The following is a 27,971-nucleotide window of genomic DNA, read 5'->3' as shown; positions in this document are numbered from 1 at the left end:
TCCCCATAGCCCAGGGTGCAGGGGCTTATGCTGGTATGGGACAGAACAATGGATTTGGAGCAGGTATGAGTTATTCTACAAATAAGATGTTCAGTTTCTGAAATGTACTAATAAGTGTTCCTGCAGGTCTTGGTTATCCATATGGGGAGAAACCTGGTAATTGTTTTGTTTGTCAAATAATTGTATGTAAATAAATTAGGATGTCCTTAATTGACTTCTGTGTTCTCAGGATATGGTCAGGGAGCTTACCTTGGGGCTGGAAATGGTAATATTATGTATTAATGTATTTTTAACCAATTCTCCTGTGATTGATCAATTGTGTGTGTGTGTGTGTGTATATATATATATATATATATATATATATATATATATATATATATATATATATATATATATATGAATAAAAATACACTTATTTTTTTCTTCACAGGTGGTGCTGGAAAACCTAAGTCAGGTAGGTGCAAGTCTATAATCTAATCATGCCAACAGACAAATTATGATTAGCTGATTTCATTCTTTTTTTCCTCAGGAAATGGAAACAGTGGTGTGGTACAGCCTGATTATGCAAGTAAGTTTCAAAGGTTTTATTTTACACAGGTTGCAATATGAATAAATTAATTTCCAATTCCTTTTAAAGGTTTCAAGGTCAAGGTGTTCCTTCTGTCAGGGCAAGTCTGGTATGCTGGTAATGCCAAACCCAGGCCAAATACTGGAGACTCACTGGTCCCTGGATTTGATGGTATAACATATTTTGATTCATTATCTGTTATGTGATTTGAAATATTTATTTATTGTTTTTTCTCTAGGAATAAACACATTTCGACCCCAAGCAGCAGGTTATGGACCTAGTGGAAAAGTAGGCGGTGCATACGCTGGTAAGTTCTTATTAATGTTATGGTGAATAATTTAACAGCAAGTTTTTAAACAGTTAAATGGAAACACTTTCCATTTTAGGAATCGGTGGTTTTGCCTTTTGGGGGTCAAAACCCCAAATTTGGTGAGTGCACTCTTCTAAAAATCTTATAATTGTGTCATCGCAATTACAATTATCTCTGATCACACTCTCTTCGCTAGATATTTTCTCATTATTTAAGTTTTTAAACTGAACGAGGTTCCTATAAACTTTTAATTCTTTTGTTAAGCCATTCCACAGACAAGCTTCATGCACTGAGATGTACATTGATTTCAAAGTAGTTTTAAGTTTAGGCAGATATTTTTTATTAGTTCAAAGTTTGTAGTTATGATGATCTCGATCTCGAAAAATATTTTATAAATTGGCTGGATGAGAGTTAATAAATTCCTTGAATATTATCTGAGTCGTTTTAAATACAGATCATATAGTTTTAAATTAGGATTTAAAAAAAACATAATTGGATCTTGATCTTTTGAGCTTGAGCTTTTTTCCCCCCCATCACTGGACGATTAGCTCATTTTAATCTTTGTATTCAGGAATTGGTGGATTGCAGTTCGGAGGCAGTCCTTCCAGTTCAGCTAATGGGGCTGGAAAATTCGGTTTGTCCTTTACATTTAAATGGATTTACTTTCGTTCAAAGTGTGTGACAGATGGTCTGTGTTCATAGGTAATGCCGGTGGTGGCTCATACGGACAACCCACTGGAGGAAAGTCTGGAAAATATGGTAAATGTATTTTGTGAGTTACAGTGTAAAGAAAATCAAATGCACTCAATTTAAGTAACACGTTGCTTTGGTCTTAAAGGATCAGCCAATGGACAACAGCATATTGGCCTTGGCATTGCTGCTAACACACCTGGCAAATATGGTATGTACTTTGGTTGCTCTTATTGAATTATATTCGTTTAGGACATGTAATAAGATAGTATATTTCTCTACAGGCTATGGTAGAATGCCTTATGAAAGCCAAACTGCTGGACAGAACCCCAAAGCCAAATCTACAGCCAAAACATGGTAAATAAATTGTATATAGCCTAGCTTAAACAAGTGAAGAGTTATGTAAACTGTGAATATTGACAGGCTCAGCCTATCTGCCCGAATCTGCAGCTTATGGACAAAGTGGAAGGCCAATGGACAATACGGCAGTAAATAACATTTTAATTGCAATTAAAACAACATTCAAAATTCATACTAAACTGTCAAAAATGTTTTTGATTTTAGATTTATGGTGGCAGCCAGGTACCGTACTCACCACAAGCCTTTGGAGCTGGAAGTGCTGCAAAGTCTGCAGAGGAAATATGGTACAAAACTGTTTTTATTGCAAGGCAATTTTATTTTGGTTCTCATTTGTATTAATTTCTTTTAAGGGGCCCAGAACAGATATAAATCTCAACCCCTTGAGACATCAGCTGTCAGATCAGGTATTTTCATGTTACTCCTGTTCAAGTCTTTTACTCTTAATGACTTTGATTATTTCTTTTTAAAAAAAACTAAATTATTCTTTACATTAAACAGCGGAACCTAATCTACCTTATGACGCAGAGTCCTTACCGCTTGAATCAGCTTACAGGAGCAAAATCCTAATGGTTGGAAAATATCCATGCTTTTATTGCCCACAACTCTGGACTTGATCCTTATCATGTTTTTCATCTTTATAGTAAAAGGAGAAAGCCCAACCCCAGCTGCTGCAGTGGAAGCGGCCTCCATTGACAGATTTGGTAGGTGCACATTGCTAGTCACCACTAAAAACTTTGTATTAAATTGGTTTTGACAATTTTTTTTTTTCAGATAATGTGGGCTACATTAGTGGACAAGTGCAGCCAGAAGGTAAAATCTATGTATACCAATATAACTTAGCTGCCTGTAGCATAAGCAGTAACGAGCTCTATCCTGCCGCCTATAGTAGTTGCGTTCCCTGCTGCTCCCACCCCTCAGTTCTCTGCGCCCTACCCCTCTACTACTGCGCCTTACCTGCCTGTAGACGCTGCCAGTCACTGCTTATGGAGCGGCTAAAGGCACTGTTGATTCTGCCCCTGTCACAGAGGTCCCAGGTTGCCTCTCAGGGACTGGAGCAAACTGATGATGTGCAGCAAATTCCACAACAGATTCACATTCAACAGCAGCTCAAACTGCATTTTCACCCACAAGGTATGCACCAAAGATGACTTAACATTTGGTCATATCTGGTAACATTGTGAAATTCAAAAGTCATTGTTTTTCCTTTCAGGGGAACTGACCGGCAAATATGATCTGAATGGGTTTTTTGGGAATGCAAATGGAACATGGTGGCTACAAAGGTAAGAACTGAATCATTTTAATCACTGCATCATAGTATTAAAATTCATTCTCTTTTTTCAGGCTAACCGTTGAAATGTCATGTCCTGACTTTGTGGGAAAATACCAATTGTGTTGAGCATGTTTTGTATAAATCAAAAGATGAAAAACATTTTGAGTCTGTTTTCAGAGTTCAGTGTATATTTCTATTGTCTTGCACTTAATGTTTCAGTGTACATGGAAAATATTTGTTAGTTGTGGTCAATTGTTTTATACAACAGGTTCAGTCTAATTTATTTTACATGAGATTTCAAAACCCCCTGTACAGTGTTATTGATACAAATAAACACCTACCTAGTTCAGAATTATAATTGTTCATCACTTATTTCTGTTGCTTTTTGTGTATTTGTTTTATGCTCAGAATTCATGGAAAAGACATGGAGTGTAAGTTTAAGAAAATATAGTATGCTTAAAACTTGACCATGAAGTTGAGGGTTGGGGTCAGTTATGGCACGTCATGACATGTGCACGCGGCTGCTTGTGAGGATTACCCAGCATTATCCCCGAGTGTAAGAGCCCTGTACTGATTGGCCCTTCTGAAAGCATGCTGCTTAGCCAGCTCAACAGAGGTTGTCCTCTCTGAACTATACCTGTCCATGGATGCCTTCGAGGTACAGAAATCTGCAATAGTCATGATTGTATGTACAGTTATGTGTGTGGCCTTTTGGAGGATGTGATCTTATGGACCTCAGCTTGTGACTGTAAAGGGGGGAGGACGAAGTCATGCTTTACAAAGGACCACGGCTCTTGGAGTTGGCCAAAACTCCTACTCATCTTCAGTTCAACAAGTTTGTGCTGACGGGTTACCGGCCGGTGTCCACTGCACAGGAATGCCTCAGGAGCCTTTTCTACATGCACAATGAGCTGGGGAACATTTACACCCATGGTATGTGAGACACTCCTTTTTGAACTCCTGACACTTGACATCGTTTCAAAACACAGTGTAAACTTATAACATGGTAAAGTATCACAATATACAACAAGACTTCAATGTTTTCAGATAAAATATTTCGCTTTACTTCCCCACACATTAGTAATAAATAAACCAATGGGTTAATACGGTGATAATGCCATGCTGTAACATTTGGATATTGTTACATCCCTAAAGGACTCTCACTTAGCCACTTACCAGCAGCATGCCTGCCCCAGAGTATAATGAGGATATGGGGCATTAGCTGTAATCTGCCCTGGGAATCCTCCTCCAAATATCCCCCACTTAGCTGGGTCTGTAACAAGCTTCACTGACGCTTTTCATCTACATACAAACATGCCGGGCTCACAACAAAGTTAAACAATAAAGTCTTGCACATTAAGGTCATTTTTGTCAGTATTCATAAGCAGACAATGTGTTAGATGTGCTACTTGGAACCTGCACAGCCTTAAACTTCCAAAAGGTGATTAGTGCATTATGCATTCTAGCACGAGTTGATTAAGGCTAACACTATTACTAAGGGGAAGAGAGGGATGTAAGCATTTGGCACCTGCCTTTATTTTAAATAATTTGTTTTTTGGTGTACAGGCATTCCATTCTTCCTGTTCCTGGTGCTGCTGCCGTTCAGTATTCCCTGGATGGAGGTGGACTGCACGTGGCTCTGCGTGGCTCACTATCTGGCCTGCCTCAGCCCCACTATCGGCTCAGTGCTGTACCATGTGTTCATGAACCACATTGGAGGAGAGCAGGTGTATGACACTCTACTCTCCCTGGACATGTTTGGGGTCTGCCTGGTGAATACACTGGGTAGGTCTGTTTGACACAAGCTATGGGCAAGAAGAGATGTACATCACTTGTTTAAAGCACCTTGAAACTTGTTTTTTTTTTTTTTTTACAACAAACCATAGACAACTCAAAATAATTCAATTTGTACTACGTCATAATAATGGGATGGCACAACAATTGCCTGCCCAGCCAGGACTACACACTTTGCAAAGAAGTCAAATTAGAAAGCGGGGCTGCCTTGCAAAGCCAGTACAACATAGTGGCCACCGGCCTGAAAAAAGACCTGAGGGGACTGTCATAGATCATGATTCCTTTTTCAGTGTAGCCAACATGCACAATTCAAATATATTTTTCACCATGTTAAATATGATTAATACATTTATTAAGTATCTAGAACCTATAATGCATGTACTTGCTAAGATCTTTATTTCTTCTGATCATCAGGTGCACTCCCCATCATCCACATCACTCTCCTCTGTTATCCCCGCCTACAGCAGGCTGCCCTCCTGATCTACATCTTACTGTCTGCTCATGGGATCTACTGTGCCACTACTGCACGTACAAACATCTTGCGCCTCAGAGCTTTTGTGTGGCAAGCCTTTTTCCGCTTCGGCCTCTTCTTGTTTCGGGTGTACGGCAGCGGTGTGGGCAGCCCTAACTCTATGCGCCTCTTTGTGATCATGGACTCCTTGGCTGTGCTGGGGGGTGTGGTCAATATTATTCAGATCCCAGAACGCTTCAGCCCGGGCCTGTTTGATAACTGGGGTAACAGCCACCAGATAATGCATGTCATGGTCATATGTTCTATCATCTACCTTCACTGGGGCACACTTGAGGATTTAGCCTGGATTAAGAGCTACCAGTGTCCTACTGAGTAAAGGAGTGCATAGTGTATGAACGTATAATGCTATTTAAATAGAAAACGACAATGAATGTAACGGTGGACTTGAAGTTTCTGCTTCTGTATTTTGTTAGGGAACTAAGGAGGAATGAAGATGGGAGAATTCAATAACATATCCTGATCATACTTGACTTAGTTTATTCAAATGCAGTAGTTTTGGGACAGAAAAAGCCCATGACCAAAATAGCTTTTTAAATGTTCTTTAAGACAATATTTATTAAAATATATTTTTATATTTTCTTGTATTTATTTGTTAAGCATTAAGACTGAAAAAATAATAAAAAGGCTGATTGAAAATGTTTGTGATTTAATTGTTGTAGGGTCAAATGATACAGTATAGTTATATTGTTTTTACTGAATGAATCATGTTTTATTTAGACTTTGCAGTTCTTTTTGGCATAACACCAAAACCTTCATGAAAAATGCAGGTGTGGTATTAAGGCAAGGGACATAATCCAAAATACTTTTGGCCACTTCTCTGTAGCTTTTAAACATCAAACTACTTCACTGATTATGTTTTTTTTCTTATCTGTACTCTCCCTTCTAGTCTTTGCTCTTAGTTGTCATCAGAACTGCTGTCATCCTCAGGCTCAGAAAGATCCGCAATGGGAAATCGCAAGATGGCTGCCACTCCACTCAACTGAGTCAGTTTCTATAAGTAAATACAGTTAGGACAAAAGTTGCTTAAAGAATGACACTTGATCATGAAACACAAATCATTTTTACTTACGTTCACCAGACACATGAAGGCTTGAAAATATTCTGAATGATCACAAACACAAGTGTTACACACAACCATTCATTTTTCACATAAACAATCTACATGTTAAAAAATATACTAAATATTTCAAAAAAGAGTCTGGACTTTTAGGTTGGATGGATTTTACCTTTCATCCATACTTTCATAATTATCCACATTACTTTTTAAAAATATAACTTTACAAAGTCTAAACATTCTTTTATAATCTCACTTACCTGACATTTCCACCATTGTCCCTCACATTGTCCACTAGTCGCACATAACGACTCCTTGTTGCAATATCCTGATGTCTGCTCAAGCAGACAAGAAAAAAAAAAACTTTGTACACCCATCTTACAACAAAATAAAAATAAACACTGAAGACATTTATGGCTTTTAACAAATTATGTAATGAATGAATGTACATACATACCTGAACAGCTTATCACTTATCAGCAGGGTATCTATTGCCAATGCATCAGCCGCTTTCTCAACATGAGCCACACTTTTAGTATAATTCAAAGATGACCATTTTAGTGATTCTTTAGAAAAAGATCAAACTTTATTGATGACCATCACTTACCCGTAAAAAGCTCTGTCTGGTTCATGTTGAAGCATTTTGTAGAAGTCCTCCAGGGCCTTCACTTCTCCAGCAGCCTATCACAGTACACATTAACATCTGCAAATACACTTCCTTCACTTGCAGGAATAAATGACTAGATTTACCTTTGTATCTGACAGTCTATTGGTTACAGCAGGATCAGAAAGAATTTCTGGGGAACAGCTGAAAATTTAGCACAAGCACAAACAATAAAACACACATTTGTTCTGAGAACAGCTCATACCTTTAAGAGAATACTTGTGTCCTGATGATGCATGGACCAGCATGAATTTTGGCCTATTTTCAAGTAGAATCTTAATGTCTTGTCGAACTGCCTCTTTGAAGAGATAGGTGATAAACTGGTCTTTCACAAACCCAGGACTGCCCACAAGGATGCACTTTACCACTGTGTGCGGAGTTAGAAATATAATCAAACTCATCTGACAACAACTGAAATGCTAATGAACACAAAATAACAGCTCACCATCAAAATTGATGTGGCGAAGAATTGCCTGCATCACTGCCTCATAAAATCTCTCAAGTGCCTGTACAGATGCCAGCATGTTAATATTCTACTATGTGAGAAACGGCTTTCTTTAAAACAGGACACCTTCTCATGTTGAGTGCAGCTGCCTCTCCTTTTGCGTGGAATAGTGAGCTCCACTTTAGCTCTGAGCAGAGTCATGGCCGGTGTCACCAAGACAAGGTTTGCAAGACCCTCCTGCATCACAACAGCTGCCACATCTGCCTTCTGTGCCACATCACAAGCCTGATCTAGAGGCAAGAGAAGATATAAATAGGGATAGTTGATAGCTTGCAATACACAAAAAGTTAAAATATGGTTTACCAATTCGATCGAGGTCAATACTATCCCAGTTTTTCTTGGCAAGCGTGAACTTCCTGTTGAGCTCAAGTTCAATTGTGTGGTAAGCCCCCATCTAGAGAACAAGAGAAATGGCCAAAACACATAATTTGAATTTGTTATTGTGTAACAGTGAAATAAAATAAAATAAAATGTCCTTATATTGCACCTTGACATACTGATTTTCCTCTAAGTTGGTTCCTTTTACTCGAAGCTTACAGGCCTGAGAGTCAAAGTCAATTGTCTCTACACATAAAGTCAAAGTTGTCCGCACTCTGGAGCTGCCCACACTTCCAGTCGTAGACTCAGTCTGAACCTTTCTGAAAAATATAGTACTTGTTATGCTGCTTAAGAGCAGTTGTTAAATAAAACTGATAAGATTTGTGTTGACGTTGTTACCGGATGGTGGATGCTCTCAAGCTGTCACCAACTTGTAGCAGGTTGTAGGTGTGCCACATATCCTCAGCCTCCTCAGGCACCAATGTGACCTGACTGAAAGAGCATACTATAAGTTAGAACCAACAGGATCTTTTAATATGGGTAGTTATGGTGGACAGCAGATAAAGTACATATACATACTAATTACTTCTACTACTGCTACAGGTATTACATTAGCGACATTTTAACACAAACGCAAAGATTTGTAAATCCACATATGGACAGTTATCAACACGGGGCGTGCTGTTTAGCCAGTTAGCATTGGCACAACACAGTCACTCACCCAGCATTATCTTTTTCAATGTCTTTATGGATCAGCTTCATGGTCGGATGTTATTGTGGCAACTATCATAAATCAGAATGATCGCCGAAAATCCGTATATCTGCCATGTTTGTTTACATTAACTATCAAAATAGCCAAGCCATCTCTAAACTTCCGAATGAATCACACTGCTGCCAGCCTGTACGACATTGCGTCATACCAAAAACGTCCACGGCTCATTTTGTTTGGTCACTTCCGGGGAGTAGCTCAACTGCGCAACAAACACCAGATAAAATGGAAAAACACAAGCAAATGTGTCACCTTGAACAGAAATAACTTAGCTATTATACGCTATATAAGTCAATGTCCATAACGACATATTACATGAATAAAACGTGTAGATGAAATGCTGTTTTTCTACATTTATGTTTGAGATAAGCAAATCCTGACAGGCGCTCAAACTATCCAATCACCGGTGAGAATAATGCTCACATGAATCCGCCCATCGACGCAAACGGCCAATGGGAGCTTGCAACCGAAAAAGAGCAGCCGCTAACCGTTGTTGAAGCTAGGCTCTTTTTGTCGATGGCGTGGTGCTAGTTGCTACGCAGACACCGATTTGGTACAAGAAATCGTTTGTTTTTCGAGAGTTGTGGCTTTCAGAATTGGTTTAGACGATTTGTGAAATTTTTAAGTACATGTTAGCCAACAAACATTTAACAGTCCTTCAACCAGCCTCAGTTTTGGGGTTGCCATTTTTGTCCCAAGGTTAGCTAGCTAGCTGACCATCGATAGCCGATTAACGCACTAACTAGTTGAACGGCAACACGGAACGTAATAGTTAAGTTTATTCTTCAAGATCTCGTAAATAATAATACAACAATAGCATGGCAGAAGCTGATAAACTAAACATCGACTCCATTATACAGCGTCTGTTGGAAGGTAAGCATTTCAGCTTTATATTTACCGAGGTAACGTTAGCCATTTAGGCTAACTTCACTAGCGTACTACAATACAGCTATCAACAATAAACCCTGCACTTCACTTTTTGTCACTAAAGGCCATGATAACGCACTTGGTTATTTCTATCATCTCAACTTGTTGGTTATTGAGACTGCAGATTATAATGAACGGGTAGTATTTGTTCGTTATAAATTACAATAGTCACTACTTCTGTGTGGGTTGCATAATTGGCAACTAATCCCCTGTAATAATATGTAATAATTGTTCTTGAATTAAAAGGCTAAGAGGTCTCCAATTGTTTAATTTGAGCTTTCAAATATTCTTCCCTTAAACAATATAGTTTTGTCCTTTTGACTGTAATGTTACCAAATATTTGAATGTAATGCTTTTTTAGAACTGACCCTCTGTTTTTTTCCCGCCCAGTTAAAGGCTCAAGACCTGGAAAAAATGTTCAGTTGACAGAAAATGAAATTCGAGGACTGTGTCTCAAATCCAGAGAAATCTTCCTCAGTCAGCCAATCCTGCTTGAACTTGAGGCTCCTCTGAAGATTTGTGGTGAGAACAAGTTCTAGTTGTATTTTTCTTCACCAACACACCTTGCACCTGACACACCTTACAACAGTGCAACTTTCATCCTGTCAGCTGATGTTGTGCCTCCATCTTCATCTTTTTCTTTTGTTTTGTACATACACACATCAATGTTGGCATCATTTATGAACTAGACTAGTACCTAGATATAGCTTCTCTAATGCTGTTTGTTTCAACAGGTGATGTTCACGGGCAGTACTACGATCTGCTTAGGCTCTTTGAATATGGGGGCTTTCCACCTGAGAGCAACTACCTGTTCCTCGGTGACTATGTAGACAGAGGCAAGCAATCCCTGGAGACCATCTGCCTGTTGTTGGCTTACAAGATAAAATACCCTGAGAACTTTTTCCTGCTCAGAGGGAACCATGAATGCGCATCTATCAACAGAATATATGGCTTCTATGATGAATGTAAGTGCTCTAGGTCTAATATACAAATGATATGTCTGTCAAAAATTACTAGGCATGACAATGGTCTCAAATCAAGCACCAAAGTTACTGTTTGTCCTAAACACACACTCACCCTCGAGTTGCATCAACTATTAATTTTGTTCCCTAAATGAAAGCATGTACTCAAAGATCAGATGTTGAGTAACCTAATGCCCAGTGGTGAGCAAAGCTACAATAGTGCTTAACAGTAAATCGGCACATTGGGCTAGAGGCTAACAAGTGTGATCAGACAGTTTATGCTGTTGTGCTTTTCTAAACTATTTCCAGAGCCATGTTATGTAAAGTCTTATTTGTTCAGCCTGCAGCCTAGGTTTTTATGGGTTTGAATTAAGATGTTGACAAAGAATCTCTTCAACAGGTAAGAGGCGGTATAACATAAAGCTGTGGAAGACCTTCACTGACTGCTTCAACTGTTTGCCTGTAGCAGCCATTGTTGATGAGAAGATCTTCTGTTGCCATGGAGGTATTTCATTAACTGGCTCATTCGGCGCCTACTCAAAAGTGTGCACCCTGTTGCTGCCATTGTTTTTTTTAACATTCACATTTATTTATTTTTGTTATTTCTGTAATGGCAAACAACTTGAGTGTTTCATAATTTATTTTTTATTGTGTTTTTTATGTGATTTTTAATTTGGAAAAGGCTTTGGGGTTATCAAGCCCTAGTGCTGTCACGATACTAGTTTCCAACGCAATGTCAATCTAAGTGTGTATATATATATATATATATATATATATATATATATTTGTAGTTCTGTCAAAATCTGACTGTTATTCAAACTACTAGCAACAATGGACTGCAATTTATCACTTTCAAAACATGTTTTCAAAATACTGATGATACATGTTGTTCTTGAGTTTTTAATCTCTCACATGCACTTATCTTCTGCAGGCCTGTCCCCTGATCTTCAGTCTATGGAGCAGGTGCGGAGGGTCATGCGTCCCACTGATGTGCCTGACCAGGGCCTCCTGTGTGACCTACTCTGGGCTGATCCAGACAAAGATGTGCTGGGCTGGGGCGAGAATGACCGCGGAGTGTCCTTCACTTTTGGAGCTGACGTCGTCACAAAGTTCCTCCATAAACACGACATGGACCTCATCTGCCGGGCTCATCAGGTAAGTGTAAGGTAGACTGGGATGTGACAGTTGAACCTAGTCTGCAATATAAAACCACTATACATGTTTTGTTCAATAATTAAGTAATGAGGTTTTTAATAAGCACCTGCGTCATTGCCAGAGTCAGCATCAATAAGTTTTCACAGAATATTTTCTGTAGCACCATTCGTCAACAAGTATTTTTTCCCACCTCGGCATGGTTGGATTTCTCTAATGAACAGGTAGGCAGGTAGTTTGAAACATTGTTTAATTAATGTTTTTTCTTACTTCAGGCTTCAACAAAATGTAAGAGACATAAATGTTTCTCCAGGAAATAAATTGACATAGCAATTATGATACTTGCCAGGATCAATATTTCAGTATTATCAAAGTATCTGTTTTTTGTCACTCCAAACTAGGTTTATGCTACTGTTGACAATTTTGGTGATAGTGTAGTGTAGTTGTTTTCTTTTTCTTTCTTTTTTTTCTTTTTTTAACCAATCAAACTTAATGGTCATGTAACATGTAATTTCTGTTTGATTTTACAATTAGTCAGTTATAATTGACTAATTATTATCAACAGTAATATCGTAAATGTGTCATTTCAGGTTGTTGAGGACGGATATGAATTCTTTGCAAAGAGGCAACTGGTGACGCTGTTCTCTGCCCCAAACTACTGCGGAGAGTTCGACAATGCAGGGGCAATGATGAGTGTAGATGAGACACTCATGTGCTCATTCCAGGTAAGCATAAATCTGTTCCCCATTTCTTTTACACATTTTTGTGTGCATTTTTGAGGCTAAACGTGCTTTGCACTTCCTCTTGCAGATTCTTAAACCTGCAGACAAAAAGCTGTTCTATGGGGGTGGAGGAGGGATGGGCTCTGGGCGCCCGGTCACTCCTCCAAGGAAAGCTAAGAAATGACAACAGTAGTTTGCCCTCAACCTTGACCCATCCCTCTTGTCCTCTCTACCTCTATCTCCTTTTTTCACCAAACAGCCAGAAATCAAACCTATACCCAGGGCTTTTCCTTTTTTATCTGTACTTCTTAAAACATGTAATGTTACAAGTGGTCTGAATGTGAGTGTGTGCGCGTGCAGATGACAGTGGTCTGCCAATGAGCTTACAAATCATGTGTGCACATGTACATTTTGTGTGAGAGCATTAGAGAATTTATACTTTCCCCATTATACCACTCTTCCTGTGGAAAGGCTGAAACCACATGCGTCTGTGTAGTAATTGTGACTGAAAGGCAGGCTTTGAGAAACCATTGGGAGATTGAAAATCTGCCTGCAGAATGTGTGAGTGTAAAAAAGTGTAATAAAGGAGGGGAAGTCTTTTGTTTTCCCTGTCCTCTGTACTGTAAAATCTCTAACACGAGTGTGCATGTGTGCATTGGGGGTATGCTCAGTTTTTGCCCTATCAAGTCCCACAGAGGACAGGCCTGTGCCCCCACACACACATGTACACTACACTTCAGATTCATATGAGCCAGAGCTGTTGAAAAAAAAAACCAAACATACAGTTTAGGTTTGTACAGATTTGATTACTTGAAAGAGATTTTTTGTGAATTCGTTTTGTAGTCTTTCATCAAGTTGACCAATAAAGCGAGAATCAAGTGATGTCTTTTGTTTCTTGCATTTTAATCTTACATTTTGGTGACTTTTTAATCAAGATATTTAGTCATTTATTTTAGATTATTCAGTGTATACACCATGCATTACATTTTCACCATCAAAAACAGTGGTGAAGTACAAGTACTGTACTTAAGTATAGTTTTTAGGCATCTGCGTAAATTTTGCAGTGAATACTTTTTACTTAACTACATTTTAAGAGCAGGCATCTACTTTCTACTCACTACATTTTGAACTGGACTGAAAAGTAAAAAGTACTTTTCATATGATTTGAGAGGTTATTTTTACCATGTTTGTGGTAACATCTTGGTTAAAGTTTTCAAGTTCAAACTTTGGCTTTGAGCAAACAAAAATAAATGCACAAAATTCATAAGATAAGAAAAAAAAAACTAAAATGTATTCATATTGCTACTTGCATTTTTAAACGGGTACTTAAATACTTTTAAGTAAATTTCTTTTTTCAGGTGAGTAGTTTTTTGCCTCTGTATCTGTACTTAAGTAACAAAACTGAGTAATTCATCCACCACTGATCAAAAATCAAACCAAGCAAACAGATTGTAGATTTGTGCACATTTTTAGGTAAATTTGAAATTAAGCCTTGCTTAAAAATAAAGGCTGGGATAAAGTTTAGTTTAAGTAGATATGAACAAAAGATACCTCAGAAAAGTCAAAATAAGTATAATAAGACTGGAAAGTATCTCTGGACGTACTTCCTCTTGCAGATTCGTAAACCAGACAAAAAGTTGTATGGGGTTGTAGAAGGTATGGGCTCTGGGCACCTAGTCACTCCTCCAAGGGAAGCTAAGAAATGACACCAGTTGTTTGCCCTCAACCTTGACCATCCCTCTTTGTCCTCTTTACCTCTACCTTGTATAAATCTTGCTCTCAGAGAGAGTGGGGCAAATTAAAACAGTATAATTTACTGTTTGCATTCAGAACTGAGTGAAATCAGTAGAATTTTGATGTAGAAAAAAGTGAAAATCCACATCAAAACTCAAATCGACTAAAAATATGTTTTTATTTGAGCCAGTATTTATACTAGTCAGTATAAAATGAAACCCGGTCATTACAAGTACCCTGTTGGTGTGTTTGTCAACCACTGGGAGGTGCTCTTGAGCTCTGGTAGGTGTCTGACCTGTTTCCCACCAACTAATTCATTCGACTCTAGTCCTAGAGAAAAGGGCAGGTCTGGCTGTAATATATAACACAAAATAGTTAAAAGCAATTCCACTGTGTAAATCAAAATTAGGTCACAATGTACAATATTCAATATGTGTTCACAAAAGCCGGGCTGTAAAATTGATCCCCCTTTGGTGTGGTCTATTCTATATTTGTCAAAAAAGTATCCAGTTTCTTTCTTCGGCATTTCTCCAGCTCTTCACATTCATTCATCTTCCTGTCGTCTATATCCAAGACACTACTCCTCTGCTGGTATTTCGTTGCACCATGGTTCTCCTAATTAACATTTTTGATTTAGCAACTCAATATATATATATATATATATATATATATATATATTTTTTTTTTTTTTCACTTTACGCCCTTATGAAGGTCACATGTAGCATATTACATGGCTTGATTTCAGCTCTGTTTTATGTGAGGGTCCGCAGTCATCTTAATAGCAGCTTTGCTCATAACGCTATTTGTCACTTGGAGTCTCAGATTCTCAACATGGAGCTTCTTCAGGATTAAGTTTCTAAATTTTCTGTTGCCTGGTGTGTCTTGAGAACTCAATGTGACCTTGTTCCTGAGGTATCAAGTATACTCTGCATCACTTTAAATAGGATTGAAAAACTCATTGTGAGGAAAACACTCAATATTGCACATTAATTTACCAAGAAGCATGTGGCCATTGCAAATAAGGTTTTGTCAAGAATAAGACAAAATTTTATTTTTGTTGGTATTTTATAACAATTTAAATTGCATGTGACATGTTTTCACGCTTTTGTAAAATTACTTGGTTTGGTTGGAAAGTAACTGTTGTAAATATTTATTATAGATTTACATTCATTAAGTGACAGTTTATGGAAAAAAGTTGAGAAGAAAAGTACAAAATACAGGAAGTAGGAATAAAAGGGAATAGCGTTAAAATGAAGGGACATGTACAAGAAGTAATTTTTCTGGCAGTTTAAACCTTCATTTAACAAAACAAAGCTGTTATTTTTATTAGTCTAGTCACAATGATTTGAACAATGTTTGGCCTTTTTATCATTACATTTGTTAGCAGCTATTGAATTACTTCTATGCATGTTACATTCTAACTTGTAAAATGCATTTTAACCAATTGAATAAATAAGAATGCATTTATTATGTAAGACGCAAGTGCAAAATTGTTGGCCTCTTGATGATTATTAGCAGTACATATTTGCCCTGTCATATGTGCATGCAGCCAAGTGAATGACTCTTTGTAGGTACTGGGAACACCACATTTAACCAAGCAGCTCACTTTCCCAAGGCTCCCCTGTGGCTTAAATGTGTAAGTGTAAAGAATGGTGTGAACAACCAGGAAACCCTGGGCCTATTGGTCCACACCTTTTCCAATGGCACGATGCTGTTAAATGCACCCACCAATAGATGTGAAGTAGAGGAAAACCACACTATGAGCCTCAACCCCGGAGCAGCATTCTGAAATTAAAAAGCTGCAAAGCTGTCGTGGTGCCATACCCTGCAGCACAGTGTCACCTGCTCTATTTATAGACCAAGAGGAATTCTGGATTCAGAGACTCAGCTGCCACTTCTATTATTACTATTAGCTAATACTGTAACAAGTACCCTGCTAACACCATCACTGGACCTGCTTTATCCACTACCTTATTGCTCACTATTATTATGTCTTCACTGTCAGTCCTGTCATCTCATGTTTTCCAATAACTTATAGACAGCACATCAATGAGTACAAAAAGTAATTATATATGTGGTACTCTATTGTGTATTGCGTACCAGTAATTGTCTACCACAGTTTTGTGAATCCATGAATTTAATTGATCACCATGCTTATTTGTAAAAGCCTTGCAGATAAATGTATTAGCACTTTTTCTGTCTAAAAAGCTTCACTGTTAATAACATAATTAGCATTTGGATAAGGAATTCTAGTCTGAGTGAGTCTTTTCTGGCTCCAGAGCTTTTAGTGACAAATGTTGCCCTGTCCCTCTCACTTTGCTTGTGCCGTGCGAGTCAGCAGACAGACTTAGTTGCATAAGATAGCAGTTCGTACAGCTGCAGCCCCTTGGTACTTAACACTTGTGCGGAGCTGGGAACAGGGATTGGGTTTGCAGGCTGAGAGGGGAGTCTGGCACGAGGGAGGGGCATGTTAGCACCACACTGGGTTTGGAGGTGATGGGGGTCCCCTCTTCAAGGTCTTTAGTTGTAGTAGTAGTCCCGCACACATGCAAATAAAACTTCACCAATTTATAGAAGCAAAAGATGCAGGGAGAACAGGAGTAACTCTATCCTACTGGGATATTGAGTTAAATGTCAGTGCTCTGCATTGAGGGAGAGACTGACAGGCTGACCCCATCACAGCCCCAAATCTCTAAGGTACAACAGCTGAGATGGAGAAGAAGTGATACCATCAGTACTGCTCAGCTAACAGTGCACATGAGACAGTAGAGGCCCAGGGTGTAGATAGAGCACTAATGGTTCAGTGTTCTTTACATAAAACTCCATTATGTAAAACTATTTATTTTCAATTCTATTTTATATGGATTTAAGTTTTACTGTGGCACTACAAATGTAGGGCTTTTCGGATATTGGTGAGTGTTGTCACCATCAATGAAAAAGTTTCGGCAGCTAACTGGAAATGTGAAACATAATTTGAGAAAACGTTGTGGAGCAACAGGGACCAGTGTTGTTCTAAGTAGTCACGTTTTCCTAAGCCAAAAAGGTGCAAGAAACTCTTTAAGAACTTCAACATTATAAATAAGTATGTACATAAAAAAGAATAACATAGCATTACCAAATGTACAATAGGATCAAGTAAAATGAAAAGAGCACTTTTTGTCATTACACATTTTGGGAGTCTTTATTCTTATGATGCCCTAGAGTTGACCTTAGCTGCCCAGGACTGTACCACAATAAAATGTCTAAAAATAGAGCTATTACTCTAAATGAAGTAATTGTACAATCCATGATGAGTGATTAGAATATGGTTTGTCATCATACAAACAAACCAGCTCCCACCTTTCACACATATCATATGTTTGGCTTGATATAATAACTAAACTAGCAAAATGAATAATAAAAAAAGATTTATATCTAACATGAACATGGTAGATTGCTTTACGATTAAAGATGTTCATAAAATATTTTCACTTGATAGCCTAATTAAACAAAAACATGTAACAATATTGTTTCATTACATTAATACTATAACATTTTTAGTAGCCTTTGTTTTCAATGCATTTGCTACTTTTTATTAACTAGGCCCAAGGAAGTGGAAGGTGTTTCTTCAAAATCCTGCCAAAAATTATGCAAATCACCACCTGTATAGTTGTACTGTATTTGATCATGCAGCCTAACGTACAGCCCCGGGTAGTTTAAAAAAGGTCTTCATTTTAATGGACAAATAATTAGTCTTTTGGTATTAGCTGTTCCCTACATCACCCCATTTAATTAATTTATTTTATTATATGTGATACGCCTCAAATTGACCTGCAGAAATAATACTGAAAAAAAAATTTCTTTCACATGTGCCCAAAGTAGTTTGGGCTTAAAAGAGGGACACTTATTTTGTATCAATATTATCACGTGAAGATCAAAACAGGGTTTTTGCCAAAGGAAGCCTATGAATTGAAATTTAAATTTGCAAAATGTCTCGTGCCATTTGTTGCAGTCCCTACACTGGTGCATATCAAAGAGCACAGTAAATGGGTCAGTGTTGCTGTAACTGTCAGGACAGTGAGCTGTGACCACTGCTGCCAAAGGACCACCTCTCAGCTTATTGATCAGCTTCAACAACTTGGATTCCTTTATAAAGTGTTGGCTGCACCACCATGCTGCCTATTTACTGCAGGTTACTGCTATAAAAACAAGGTGTAAATCAAAGGTGTAAATCAAAGGTTGCATCTTGCCAATGTTTTTTTTTTTTTTCATCAAGTCTAAATTCGGGGCATAGTAGCATAGTTGTTTTATTTAACATCACATCTTGGTCACAGGACAGAAGTACTGCAAGCTTCATAAAACTACAAACAATTCAGATTAGTCTGAAATATTTCTTTGGAAATGTTGCATCAAAAATGATTTTCAGTGATGGCTTACTGCTAAAACCAAAATATAATACAGCATAGTGCCCTAAATCCTGTCCACCACAAGAGGCCATTGTGTCTCAGAGATTGGCTGTGTGCACTTGAATCTCCTGTTGTCCTAGTGCCTAAGCCCATGCATATCACTCTTCCCTCTTCCCTTACCCATAAAAAAGAGAAATAAAACTTGATCCGACATATTTGCGATGGGGGCTACTCTGCTCTTGTATGATAGTCTGACAGGCTGGATGTCTGTGGCATTCCCGTCCTACAGGCACGGGCTCCTGTACTTTTTTAATGTAACCTGTTTTTTATTGTTCTTTTTACATTTTTACACTTGTTTTAACTGGGTAGACTGTTGTTTTGCTATCTATTGCAAAGTAGATTTAAGAGACATGTATGTGGGAGCTATGAAGTTGTTTCTTTGACTAATACAATGTACTTTATCATGTGAATAAAAGGCTACTTTTTCTTCATAAATAATCCAACCCTTTTCTTCACTGTCATTCTTTCTCTGCTCTGGCCACCTTCTTCAGCAGAAACCAGTTGAGCCGTCACTCATGCCCCCCCTCCTCCCTGCTCTGGATGTTCTTGTGTCCCACTCTCTCACCTTCTCCCTTCGTCTTATTCCACTGACCATGCATGTTCCAAAAACAGCCCTCATTTTCATCCATGGTACGACCCCCCTCTCCCCCCTCTCCCCCCTCTCCCCCCTCTCTCCAACCCCCTCACCACTACAGCGCGTAACCTCGGTTTCCAAATGCAAGCCTGGTGCCCCCCTAGTTCCTGTCCAAGTCCAACGTCTCACCTCCCCATTGCTCCACCTCAAGACCCCACCCTTGACCCCCCACTATGTGTCCCGTAGTGGAATTTGGAGGCGTGTGTCTGCGGGGTGTCCACCAATCCCAGGCCCAATGCCAGTATAAAACCCTGACAGTGCATATGCCTATTCGCTCTTTCTGTCAGACCAGCACTCAAGTAGAGAGTGCCACACTTCCAGGTGAGGGTGGTGGAACAAAGGGTGAACATTGCAGAGAACAACAGAGAAGTCAAAGAGCGCGGATAGGCACGGTTAGACGGCCCATCCCTAATCTATCCAACAAGGATGGAGAACGCACACGCCAAGTTGCCAGCTGAATGCTTGGCCTACTTTGGAGTGAATGAGAACACTGGTCTCTCTCCTGATCAGTTCAAGAAGAACCTGGAGAAGTATGGCTTCAATGGTAAGAACTAGGGCCTCATGGAATGGGTGGGAGCTGCAATGTGGCTGTGAGATTTATCATTTTACATTAAAAAAAAACAAAAACAAAAAAACAACAGTCATTCAACATCAAAGTTTTGTTTTTAGTTGTTGAAGGCCATGATAGTTTCTGATTCTCTCACTTTGGGGTAACATCACTGGAGCTTTCTGAGATACTGCTATGAGCTAAAGACTGGATTGTGATTCTAAATGCAATGCAATGCAATTTTAAAGAGGAGTTGCAACAGCTGGTAGAAATGCAGAGACATTGAGAAGCAGAGACTTTGAGGGCTTTGAAGAGCTATTTAAAGATTGCTAAAGAAGATGGCTGGAGACCGAGAGAGACAGGTGATGGCTCAAGAAGCTTCCTGGGTGATATATGGGGCCGGCGCTAATAGGAGAGTTGGGTAATTTTAGGATGGGTTAAAGGGGGAGGTCCTGAGGAGGCTTACTGCTGAATGGTGTTTAATATGATTGCTAATCAATAACAATAGGAGTGGCTTATTAGCTAACACTTCATTGTTACATGGCTTCCCAGCAGCCATTTGTTTACCCAGATATGCTGGTGCAGAGTGGCCCCACTAATGAGTTGTTATGAGATTAAGTCACTGGAGGTTTCTAATATTATTGTTGTGGGATGTAGGACATGCCATGCTGCCGGGAACAATACAGTGTAACATGAACATTTTAGACAGATTATTTAAAAAAGTATAGTTTAAGCAATATAATTAACAAAAAATATTTTCTTTTTTTCATGCTTTCTTCTCATTTCTGAACTCCAGAGCTGCCCGCTGAGGAGGGTGAGTACTTTTTTTTTCATAACTTATTTTCATATTTTTTACCATTTAGTTACTAAAGACTGGATATTCAAATAAACATGCGGACTGAAATATTTATTATCAATCATATATCACATTGAAAAACAGTAGTGGACTTGCAGGACTGAATGTTAGAAATCAAACAGTAAGACAGTGATAGATCAAAAAAGACAAGTAGATTGACTAATTGAAAAACAGACTGACCATTTCATTGGTCAGTCTATTTGAGATTAAATGTATCTCCCTCTAAACCTATTGTTTCAGTCCACTGCACAAGTTTTAATGATGTTGTTTTTCTCTTGTTGCATTGAACAGGTAAGAGCATCTGGGAGCTGATTGTGGAGCAGTTTGAGGACTTGCTCGTCAGAATCCTGCTGCTCGCTGCCTGCATCTCCTTTGTAAGTATTTTAATGGTTCTTTTCCATGAGAGATGAGTGGGATGATAGGAGTATTGTCAAGTTGATTTACTGTAGTTTTGCAAGTACAGCGCTAATGTATTTTTAGCACCTTCAGCTCTACACTTCAGAGTTTTAGCATTTTTCCCTGGCACCTACCTGTTAACAAGTTGCCACACACACTTATTGAAACATGAATCTAATAATCACTTCAGCCTGGTCACTTTGTCCAAACAACTTGTACTTCTCCACCCTCTATGTATTTGAGAAGATGACAAGTTGAGAGGAGAAAACAGATTGCTGGGGCTTGTAGGAGGTGTATTAATTCCAACAGGCAGCTTTCACCCGTTTGGGCAGCTGTCACGATGGCCTTAGAAGGCAAATATTGAGGAGCAAGTGAGAGAAGGGGTCAGGGAGACTGAGGGGTTGAGGTTTATTTTAAGAAAGGCCCAAGCTGAGGAGAGAAACTGAATCCTTCGGGAAAGGTCAGGCCTGAGAAGAAGAGCGAAGGGATTCCACCTTAAGAGCAAGGAGTTATGGAACCCTGAGATCAGATTCATAATTATGTAACCAATTATTACTCACTTACACATTCACTAATTGAGATTCCTCTGAATCTCTGTGTCTGTAGAGACAGATTATGTGGTTAATGACAATGTTTTACTCTCATCATCACAGGTTCTGGCCTGGTTTGAGGAGGGCGAGGAGACCGTCACTGCCTTTGTTGAACCCTTTGTCATCCTTCTTATCCTCATCGCCAATGCCGTGGTTGGAGTGTGGCAGGTCAGTGAGTGAGCTTTGAGCAACAGCAAATAGCCATTGCAACAGTGAAACACGGATAAATTACAGCCATAGTTTGACCAGTAAAGCGATTGCTCAAGAAGACTCAAAATAGTGAGCTCTTAGTCTTACAACACAGAGAAATGTAGTATAGCCTTTATACCATAAACTCCAATATAACTAAGTTGTAATCATTCGATACAATGACAAACAAACCTACAAACAACTGAAAAATATTTTTCTACTATTGCAGACAACATTTAATCAATAAAAATCACATGACCTTTGCTATTCATTTCTAGCCAGTATTTAATTTCACGAAACCTGATTTACATTCGTTGGCCTAGTTTGATATGTGATATCTGGGCACAGTCAATATTTACTACTACTGGAGAGGTTACCACAGAACTAAATAGATTTAATACCAGATACAAATCTTAAATAATTTAAAGTTTAGCATTTTATGAAGATTTCTTTCTGTGACAATTCAGGTTAAAAACGGTTTGAATATATATATTATTATTTTATATACATAATATTTTGTATACATAAGAATGTATTTAAATGTAAATAAATGATTCATTTGGTTTTCTCTGTGTTCAGGAGCGTAATGCTGAGAGTGCCATCGAGGCTCTTAAGGAGTATGAGCCTGAGATGGGCAAAGTTTATCGTTCTGACAGAAAGAGCGTGCAGAGGATCAAGGCCAGAGAGATTGTCCCCGGAGACATTGTGGAGGTGTCCGGTAAGAAACCATATAGATTTTATTTGGGAGTTTTTAGGAGCAAAACAGATAGAAAAATCAAACGGTGTGTGATACAGTAGTAATTACTGACACAAAGTCAGTCATCTAGGCTCATGGCAAAGCCTTGTGTCTTTTTAAGGCAGTGGGAGCAAGGGAGGACGAAGTAGCACTGCTGTGAAAACATGCTGACTGAAGGAAAACAGATTCAGGAGTATAAATACCCAGCCTCACAAGCACCTGCTGCACCTCCTCGCCCCCACCACTGCCCACTTGTGTTCATTTGTGAGAGTACACCTGTCCTCTCTGCATGCCCCTCCCAAACCAGAGCTACACTGTCATTCAAGCTGCAATGTGTCACTACATTACAATCTATTATCAAATCCATTCATTGTCATGATCATGATGATCAGTCCCTGGGTGTCTTTGTTACTAATCACACTAAAAGTTTGTTGTTAGTTGTTAGAGAAACACAAGTTAAACTCTATTATTTATTTTTCCACAGTTGGTGACAAAGTCCCCGCTGACATCAGAATTGTTTCCATCAAGTCCACCACCCTTCGTGTCGATCAGTCCATCCTTACTGGTGAGCTTTCAGGATGAATGCGCCTCTATCTTCCGTCTTCATTTCTCTCATGTCCTTTGAACATTTTGAATAAGTTTGTCTCCTCTGCTGCTCTTAGGTGAGTCTGTCAGTGTGATCAAGCACACTGAGGCTGTCCCCGACCTCAGGGCTGTCAACCAGGACAAGAAGAACATGCTTTTCTCTGTGAGCACAGCTTACCACTATATGTTTCTCCTAATGTCCCACTACATGTTTTTCACTTTTGACTTGTGTTTTTCACAGGGCACCAACATTGCTGCTGGCAAAGCCATCGGTGTGGCTGTTGCTACTGGTGTGTCCACTGAGATTGGTAAAATCCGTGACCAGATGGCTGCCACTGAGCCCGAGAAGACCCCCCTGCAGCAGAAGCTGGATGAGTTTGGCGAGCAGCTGTCCAAGGTTATCTCCCTGATCTGTGTGGCTGTGTGGGCCATCAACATCGGACACTTTAACGACCCCGTGCATGGCGGCTCCTGGATCCGTGGTGCTGTCTACTACTTCAAGATCGCTGTTGCTCTGGCTGTGGCTGCCATCCCTGAGGGTGAGCAGCAAACACTTGTACACATCTGGGTGCACTGCCTTTCATCTCATGCACATCCCCCCTCTGTCCTGCAGGTCTGCCCGCTGTCATCACTACCTGCCTGGCTCTTGGTACCCGCCGTATGGCCAAGAAGAATGCCATTGTCAGAAGCCTGCCATCTGTGGAGACCCTCGGCTGCACCTCTGTCATCTGCTCTGACAAGACTGGAACCCTCACCACCAACCAGATGTGCGTGACCAAGATGTTCATCGTCAAGAATGTGGAGGGAGATCATGTTGACCTTGATGCCTTCGATATTTCTGGCTCCAAGTACACCCCTGAGGGCGAGGTGTAAGTTGAATTTTTTGAATATTTTGCATATTGATATATGTATAAGTATTCAACATTTCCATATTCGCCAACTGCAGAAAACATATTAATTGGCAAATCTGAACAGTTCCCAGGGAGGTTCTAAGACCAACTGCAGCGCATTTGACGGACTTGTGGAGCTGGCTACCATTTGTGCTCTGTGCAACGATTCCTCTCTGGACTACAACGAGGTAAAATAGTAATTGTCATTAATTCAAATATTTCTGTATCATACATGGATTTGTTACTAAACTATTTTATTATTATATTCTACAGTCCAAGAAGATCTATGAGAAGGTCGGTGAGGCCACTGAGACTGCTCTGTGCTGCCTGGTTGAAAAGATGAACGTCTTCAACAGCAACGTCAAGAACCTGTCCAAAATTGAGAGGGCCAATGCTTGCTGTGCTGTACGTTACATGCTTCATTAAGAAAATATGATTAGTCTTTATTCATCAACGACTGAACCAGCTCTGTCCACATTGTAATAGGTGATCAAGCAACTCATGAAGAAGAACTTCACCCTGGAGTTCTCCCGTGACAGGAAATCCATGTCTGTCTACTGCACACCTACCAAGGGTGATGGTGGTGCCAAGATGTTTGTGAAGGTAAATGTGTTTGAAGTAGTATTTTTCATTTTTATTTAAAACTGTACAGAAGTGACATCTTGCTCTGCTCTTCAGGGTGCCCCTGAGGGAGTGATTGATAGGTGCACATATGTGCGTGTTGGCACCACTCGTGTTCCCCTGACCAATGCCATCAAGGAGAAGATCATGTCCGTCATCAGAGACTGGGGTACCGGCCGTGACACTCTGCGTTGCTTGGCCCTGGCCACCCGTGACTCCCCACTGAAGCCTGAGGAAATGATCCTTGAGGACTCCACCAAATTTGCCGACTATGAGGTGAGAAATTTAGAGCTGAATCAATGGCATCTCTCTTGTAAATAGTTTAAGTAAAGTTTTTAACCATTGTCTCCTCAGAATGACCTGACCTTTGTTGGCTGCGTTGGTATGCTGGATCCCCCTCGTAAGGAGGTCACTGGCTCCATTGAACTGTGCAGGGCTGCCGGCATCCGTGTTATCATGATCACTGGTCAGTGTCCTTCCTTTGAAAAGTAATAATAAAGCCTGGAGTTTTGACACATGATGTAACCGACTCTGTTCTAAACAGGTGACAACAAGGGAACTGCTATTGCTATCTGCCGTCGTATTGGCATCTTTGGAGAGGATGAGGATGTCTCTGGAAAGGCCTACACTGGACGTGAGTTTGACGACTTGCCCACCCATGAACAGTCTGAGGCTGTCCGCAGAGCCTGCTGCTTCGCCCGTGTCGAGCCTGCCCACAAGTCCAAGATTGTTGAGTTCCTGCAGGGTCATGATGACATTACTGCCATGGTAAGACTGTGTCACATATCTGGGGAAATGTGCATGTAGTTATAGTTGTAGACAGAAAATATTGAACCTCTTGCCCTGCTGTCCAGACTGGTGATGGTGTGAATGATGCCCCAGCCCTGAAGAAGGCTGAGATTGGCATCGCCATGGGCTCTGGCACTGCCGTTGCCAAGTCTGCCTCTGAGATGGTCCTGGCTGACGACAACTTCTCTTCCATTGTGGCTGCTGTTGAGGAGGGTAGAGCTATTTACAACAACATGAAGCAGTTCATCCGCTACCTCATTTCCTCCAATGTTGGTGAGGTCGTCTGGTGAGTGCACTCAGGATTGTAAAGCCTTTCCCCTAATGGGTCATAGTCATTCATTTTAGTTGTATTTTTTCCTCAGTATCTTCCTGACCGCTGCCCTTGGTCTGCCTGAGGCTCTGATCCCCGTGCAACTGCTGTGGGTGAACCTGGTCACTGACGGTCTGCCTGCCACCGCCCTGGGCTTCAACCCTCCCGATCTTGACATCATGGGCAAGCCCCCCCGTTCCCCCAAGGAGCCCCTGATCTCTGGCTGGCTCTTCTTCAGATACATGGCTATTGGTGGTACGTAGAAGTGTGACATACTTCTTTACTACTTATGTACAGCATTATCTGCATTGATGTTGTTATGTGCTTTCTGACAGGATATGTCGGTGCCGCCACTGTTGGTGGTGCTGCCTGGTGGTTCCTGTATGACCCTACTGGCCCAATGGTCACCTACTACCAGCTGGTATGTAGACTTTCTCAGGTTTGGCTATTCCCACATGCTCAACCACACAAGTCATTTGATTCTTGCATTTCTCTTCCCCAGTCTCACTTCATGCAGTGCCACGATGAGAACGAGGACTTCGCTGGCCTGGACTGTGAGATCTTTGAGGCTTCTCCTCCCATGACCATGGCCCTGTCTGTGTTGGTCACCATTGAGATGTGCAACGCCCTCAACAGGTGTGTCTAAGATTAACTGAACCATGTTTATTATCTGAGCAGCTTCACGCACATTTACAGAAAACAGCTATAAGATAGAAGTAACTCACTCCTTTGTACTTTTGTCCAGCTTGTCTGAGAACCAGTCTCTTGTGCGTATGCCCCCATGGAGCAACTTCTGGCTGCTCTCTGCCATGACCCTCTCCATGTCCCTGCACTTCCTGATCATCTATGTTGACCCTCTGCCTGTAAGTCTCCCGCAGTCTTCTCCCTGATTGGACTCTTCTCCCTGTTACCATGGTGCTGCAGCACAGACAGCTCACCCATATTTGCCCCACAGATGATCTTCAAGCTGACCCATCTGACAGTTGAACAGTGGATGATGGTCTTGAAGCTCTCCTTCCCTGTCATCCTCATTGATGAGGTGCTGAAGTTCGTCGCCCGTAACTACGTTGAGTGTAAGTATTCACAATTGGGCACAACACATTAATTCACCTTTTCTAATCTAATTCATGATTTTAATATTAATGCCATAATTGAATTCAACTCATCTTAAACATTCATATTTTTCACTGTCTTTTTGTTTCTTATGTTTCTCACTTCATTTCCATTTAATCCTCATTAACCTACTTACCTCCCTCTTTTCACCTTCCAGACTAAATCAATCACCGTACCATCTTTAGCCTGTAACCAAAGAAAGGTATCATAATGCTACCAGAGGCGCTTTGTGTCCATTTTTCCTGCATATTAAGTTTCATACTTATTATTTGATGCTGGATCTCCTACTTACATTCAAAATGATTTACGACAAAATGATTACATTAATTTGTGGATGGAGTAGGGGATCCCTGTATCTTTGCTCTGTCTCTTCTATTGTGTTTTGTCAAAATAGTATAATATTAGTATTTTTACATGGTGTATGTGTGATGCCTCAGAAAGTGCCAGTCATTTTATTAGATGCTGTTTTTGTAGAAATTGCTTATCTGCATTCATCAATAGAAATTATGTGTTCAGGTGCCAGTGTTTAGTTTGCCTTTTTGATCAACACAGTGTTGAATTGTCACGGCCCTTTTAATTAGTCACAGAACGCACCTCAGTAGATTTTTGGTTTTATAATGCTTTAATCATAAACAATATATTTGTGTATGATTTCAGCATTTAGAAGCATGAATATGCAATTGTTTGACCGTCAATAAGGCCTTTTCGTCGTCTAACATCCCTTTTCTATATAGGTACAGAAGCTAAATAAGAAGATCTTAACGGTTGGAGAAGACAATGCAGACACCAGACAAGAGGTCACATCTGAAGTTGGGAGCTTAAGCGAGCCAACCTGTGGAAGAGATGAGAGAAATACATAAGAAAAAACAATTTAAAAAACATTTATAAAAATCTATGTGTAAGGAAGGATAAAGAGGAAATATCCCTGTTAATTATTGA

At 39.9% G+C, this 27,971-nt stretch overlaps 4 protein-coding genes and 2 long non-coding RNA genes across 6 annotated transcripts; 5 read left to right on the top strand and 1 right to left on the bottom strand.

The window, feature by feature from the left end:
* Positions 1-11: 11 nt before the first annotated feature.
* On the top strand, positions 12-267 carry LOC129457188 (uncharacterized). The gene is made up of 3 exons (XR_008649144.1): positions 12-63; positions 127-156; positions 230-267. It is a non-coding gene; the product is annotated as an uncharacterized LOC129457188 (long non-coding RNA).
* A 2,300-nt stretch (positions 268-2,567) lies between these two features.
* On the top strand, positions 2,568-3,062 carry LOC129457171 (uncharacterized). The gene is made up of 3 exons (XR_008649126.1): positions 2,568-2,629; positions 2,700-2,738; positions 2,815-3,062. It is a non-coding gene; the product is annotated as an uncharacterized LOC129457171 (long non-coding RNA).
* Positions 3,063-3,741: 679 nt separating this feature from the next.
* paqr4b (progestin and adipoQ receptor family member IVb) lies at positions 3,742-5,840 on the top strand. The gene is made up of 3 exons (XM_033984931.2): positions 3,742-4,131; positions 4,765-4,983; positions 5,407-5,840. Exons 1-3 carry the CDS (start codon positions 3,969-3,971, stop codon positions 5,838-5,840), a joined length of 816 nt encoding a protein of 271 aa, XP_033840822.1. The 5' UTR covers positions 3,742-3,968.
* A 347-nt stretch (positions 5,841-6,187) lies between these two features.
* Positions 6,188-9,003, bottom strand: pelo (pelota mRNA surveillance and ribosome rescue factor). Its single transcript, XM_033985009.2, has 13 exons — positions 8,787-9,003; positions 8,465-8,557; positions 8,235-8,385; positions 8,051-8,141; positions 7,814-7,977; positions 7,688-7,748; positions 7,448-7,609; positions 7,329-7,375; positions 7,186-7,259; positions 7,036-7,107; positions 6,839-6,913; positions 6,594-6,625; positions 6,188-6,514 (listed from the first exon to the last, which is right to left on the bottom strand). The coding sequence occupies exons 1-13, from the start codon at positions 8,825-8,827 to the stop codon at positions 6,420-6,422; spliced, it is 1,158 nt and encodes a 385-aa protein (XP_033840900.1). The 5' UTR covers positions 8,828-9,003; the 3' UTR covers positions 6,188-6,419.
* A 283-nt stretch (positions 9,004-9,286) lies between these two features.
* On the top strand, positions 9,287-13,479 carry LOC117387044 (serine/threonine-protein phosphatase alpha-2 isoform-like). Its single transcript, XM_033984421.2, has 7 exons — positions 9,287-9,707; positions 10,152-10,283; positions 10,496-10,726; positions 11,124-11,228; positions 11,655-11,878; positions 12,466-12,600; positions 12,686-13,479. The coding sequence occupies exons 1-7, from the start codon at positions 9,653-9,655 to the stop codon at positions 12,779-12,781; spliced, it is 978 nt and encodes a 325-aa protein (XP_033840312.1). The 5' UTR covers positions 9,287-9,652; the 3' UTR covers positions 12,782-13,479.
* Positions 13,480-19,673: 6,194 nt separating this feature from the next.
* On the top strand, positions 19,674-27,896 carry atp2a1l (ATPase sarcoplasmic/endoplasmic reticulum Ca2+ transporting 1, like). Its single transcript, XM_033984210.2, has 22 exons — positions 19,674-19,954; positions 20,754-20,771; positions 21,105-21,187; positions 21,863-21,967; positions 22,568-22,706; positions 23,209-23,289; positions 23,387-23,472; positions 23,551-23,848; positions 23,923-24,178; positions 24,285-24,387; positions 24,473-24,604; positions 24,686-24,802; positions 24,878-25,096; positions 25,175-25,286; positions 25,365-25,588; positions 25,675-25,895; positions 25,972-26,174; positions 26,255-26,340; positions 26,422-26,555; positions 26,665-26,782; positions 26,875-26,992; positions 27,767-27,896. The coding sequence occupies exons 1-22, from the start codon at positions 19,837-19,839 to the stop codon at positions 27,781-27,783; spliced, it is 2,988 nt and encodes a 995-aa protein (XP_033840101.1). The 5' UTR covers positions 19,674-19,836; the 3' UTR covers positions 27,784-27,896.
* Positions 27,897-27,971: the final 75 nt, after the last annotated feature.

This window comes from Periophthalmus magnuspinnatus, chromosome 19 (assembly GCF_009829125.3).
Source record: "Periophthalmus magnuspinnatus isolate fPerMag1 chromosome 19, fPerMag1.2.pri, whole genome shotgun sequence".
NCBI lineage: Eukaryota > Metazoa > Chordata > Actinopteri > Gobiiformes > Gobiidae > Periophthalmus > Periophthalmus magnuspinnatus.
Note: the sequence above shows the minus strand (reverse complement) of the source record. Positions and strands in the feature narration are given on the sequence as shown.

Coding starts and splice junctions, on each gene's coding strand:
- paqr4b (XM_033984931.2), top strand. CDS start 3,969: ATGCTTTACAAAGGACCACGGCTCTTGGAGTTGGCCAAAACTCCTACT. Junction 4,132..4,764: donor GGGGAACATTTACACCCATG/GTATGTGAGACA, acceptor TTTGGTGTACAG/GCATTCCATTCTTCCTGTTC. Junction 4,984..5,406: donor CTGCCTGGTGAATACACTGG/GTAGGTCTGTTT, acceptor TCTGATCATCAG/GTGCACTCCCCATCATCCAC.
- pelo (XM_033985009.2), bottom strand. CDS start 8,827: ATGAAGCTGATCCATAAAGACATTGAAAAAGATAATGCTGG. Junction 7,749..7,813: donor GCTGCACTCAACATGAGAAG/GTGTCCTGTTTT, acceptor GCATCTGTACAG/GCACTTGAGAGATTTTATGA. Junction 6,515..6,593: donor CCTTCATGTGTCTGGTGAAC/GTAAGTAAAAAT, acceptor TTTACTTATAGA/AACTGACTCAGTTGAGTGGA.
- LOC117387044 (XM_033984421.2), top strand. CDS start 9,653: ATGGCAGAAGCTGATAAACTAAACATCGACTCCATTATACAGCGTCTG. Junction 9,708..10,151: donor TATACAGCGTCTGTTGGAAG/GTAAGCATTTCA, acceptor TTTCCCGCCCAG/TTAAAGGCTCAAGACCTGGA. Junction 10,727..11,123: donor ATATGGCTTCTATGATGAAT/GTAAGTGCTCTA, acceptor TCTCTTCAACAG/GTAAGAGGCGGTATAACATA.
- atp2a1l (XM_033984210.2), top strand. CDS start 19,837: ATGGAGAACGCACACGCCAAGTTGCCAGCTGAATGCTTGGCCTACTTT. Junction 23,849..23,922: donor TGTGGCTGCCATCCCTGAGG/GTGAGCAGCAAA, acceptor TCTGTCCTGCAG/GTCTGCCCGCTGTCATCACT. Junction 25,287..25,364: donor CCGTGTTATCATGATCACTG/GTCAGTGTCCTT, acceptor TGTTCTAAACAG/GTGACAACAAGGGAACTGCT.